This window comes from Musca domestica, unplaced genomic scaffold, assembly GCF_030504385.1.
Source record: "Musca domestica strain aabys unplaced genomic scaffold, Musca_domestica.polishedcontigs.V.1.1 227, whole genome shotgun sequence".
Taxonomy (NCBI): Eukaryota; Metazoa; Arthropoda; class Insecta; order Diptera; family Muscidae; genus Musca; species Musca domestica.
The window spans coordinates 258,839-261,730 of NW_026712267.1; the positions used below are offsets into that span (position 1 = coordinate 258,839).

Consider the following 2,892-nt stretch of genomic DNA (forward strand, 5'->3'; position numbering starts at 1 on the left):
AGCCAATCATTCTGCCACGAAAAAGACCTATACATATAGAAGCCAAAACCTATCATCTGCGGAACTATCCGCTGGACGAAATCGACTTATTAGGTTATCGCAAATGAGATACTTCCCGAGGAATACGAAGCTCTATCCCAAAAAAGACCTTTACATCGGAAAAGCCCACTTCTCACGCTCACACCCTTTATGGACAAGATAAGATTATTCGTGCTAATGGGAGATTAGGATCAACCCTTTTCATTGACTTATAGTGAAAGACACCCAATTATTCTGTCCCCGAGCAGTAAACTCACAAAACTTTATGTATCTTTCATACACGAGATGACGTTACACGGCGGACCCCAGTTGATGATGGCAACTATTCGTCTAGAATCCTGGATCATTCGAGGAAAGAATTTGATAAAAACACACATACATAACTGCGTTAAATGCGTAATGGCTCGGAAGAAGCTAGAAAGACAATTAATGTCAGCTCTTCCCCCAGAAAGGGTAACCCTAAGTCGCCCCTTTGCCAACACTGGTGTCGACTTCGCCGGGCCATTTGAGCTGAAAACCTATTCTGGTCGCGGGTGCCGCATTGTTAAAGGATACATCTGTCTGTTTGTCTGCTTCGCTACTAAAGCGATTCATCTAGAAGCAGTAAGCGATCTCTCTACTCCGGCATTTATGGCAGCATTAACCCGATTTATTTCTCGTCGAGGCTGTCCCAATAAAATATTTTCTGACAATGGTCGTAATTTCGTCGGTGCTGCTCGAGAGATTAAGGCAAACTTTAAAAGAACCGTCTTGGAGTTGAAAGATAAAGCCATATCACAATACGGCCAACAACAACTTGAATGGCATTTTATACCAGCTGCTGCCCCACATATGGGAGGTTTATGGGAGGCGGGTGTTAAAAGTTGTAAAACTCACCTGAAAAAGATTGCTGGTCAAATACATTATACCTACGAGGAATTTAGTACAATGTTAGCAGCCATTGAGGCCTGTCTAAATTCACGCCCATTGACCCCACAATCGGAAAATATCGACGATCTAACTGCTCTTACGCCTGGCCATTTTCTGATTGGCTCATCCTTACTGTCCCCTGCCGAACCAGAAGAAATTCCTACCAAAACATCTTTGCTAAACCGATGGCGGAAATTAAAAGTTATTCAGCAGGAGTTCTGCCGTCGATGGAAATCCGACTACTTGAAAGAACTCCACAAAGGAACAAATGGAAACAGCCATCACAAAATCTAAAAGTAAATGACTTAGTTGTTCTGTCACAGGAGATGGGTAGTCCAAATGAATGGCGTTTGGGGCGTGTAGCAAAGGTGTATCCTGGCCCGGATGGGCACGTTAGGGTAGTCGACTTAAAGACGACAACGGGCTTGATAAAACGTCCCGTACATAAAGTGGTCTTACTACCTAGCTCGCAGTAACTACAAAAAAAATTCCTACCCCAATCCTTCACTCCCTAACAACCAACTGTGTTATTAAATTTAAACTAATTAACTTTATATCTCTCTCAGAAAATGTTCCCTTACATGGAGGAATATCGCTGCCTTCTTTGCGCAACCCGACACTCACTCAGACTGTGCCGGCGCTTCTTGGTTCTCCATCCACGGGAAAAAATGAGGTATGTGCGTCAGAATAAGGCTTGTGTTAACTGCCTGGGGCTATCACACAGCTTGGAGGATTGTCGTAGCCCTGAAGTGTGTCGTGTCTGTTGGCGTAGGCATCATACCCTTTTACACGAGCTTGATGACTCTAAATATCAGTGGCTTCAAATGACAGCCCAAGCTCTGGTACATCGTCCTGGGGTTGATGACGAGAAACACATCGTCCGAATATACTAAGTCCGAATTGCAGTGAGAGCTACATTGCACCACCATATCAAAGGTTACCTTTTCCAACAGACTACGACATTCCTGACTACGAGTTGCAATTTACCGATAGACACAGCGAGGTTCGAACACTCACCATAAAGCTTAAAACAAGCCATGATGGACGCCTAGAAACGCCAAAAGCCCATTGCCTTCCAGGAGAAGTGTGGAAAAAATACGATGTCGAAGATGTAGCTGACACTTCTTTCTACCTTCCATGGGGTTGCTCCATAGTATTGGGGAAAGATGTCTCGAAACATATCTACCTGGGCTTACCTCAAGAGCAGAAAGGTCTCCCTTACATGCAGAATACCATTTTTGGTTATGCCTTTTTTGGTGCGAACGTTTATGGAGCAAAATACTATTTAACTAAATCATCGTGAGCTGGCATAATTGGAATTTGTTGTAATCATAAGTATATTGATTATTTTTTTTCTGTCCCCTACTGGGCTTTTGAACTTAAGCTTTAATCTATATTTAGTCTGCCCCGGTGGGCGTTTTGAATTCTATGAATTTTATTTATTTTTTATATTATTATTATTCCTTTTGTTTTGAACTAATCGTTCAAAGGGGGCGGCATGTTCACGTACGCAAGGATTAGTTTCCTCCGTGTATAAAGGACTAATCTCATCTCTGCGTACGTGCACGATTTGATGTGCCATCACTGACAATCGATGTCAGTTCTCGACCTTTTCCTTTTGTTTAGTTTTTCTTTTTTCTGGATCAACAGAGTTTGTTGATCACCGTAAGAGACGGTCGTGTTTTGCTACAACGTAAATTTAACAAATCAATAAATTGTGAAATCTTGAATTGCCAAATAAAAAGTGTGGTTTTTTTTTTTTATTAAAAAAAAAGGAAATTTTGGAACAACTCTAGTTTAATTTTTTACTGCCCCGACGAGGCCTGTGAGTTTGATTTTTCGGTCCCGATTGGACGACACTAAACCCCAGTATACCTGTGACATACCTAAAGTGTGGATCGGGTATCCTGTTGCCGCAGAAAGTTAGTTGAGTGACACTAACAA

At 42.1% G+C, this 2,892-nt stretch overlaps 1 protein-coding gene across 1 annotated transcript; it reads left to right on the plus strand.

The window, feature by feature from the left end:
- Positions 1-438: 438 nt before the first annotated feature.
- LOC131802713 (uncharacterized) lies at positions 439-1,242 on the plus strand. Its single transcript, XM_059123134.1, has one exon. It carries the CDS (start codon positions 439-441, stop codon positions 1,240-1,242), a length of 804 nt encoding a protein of 267 aa, XP_058979117.1.
- Positions 1,243-2,892: the final 1,650 nt, after the last annotated feature.

Coding starts and splice junctions, on each gene's coding strand:
- LOC131802713 (XM_059123134.1), top strand. CDS start 439: ATGGCTCGGAAGAAGCTAGAAAGACAATTAATGTCAGCTCTTCCCCCA.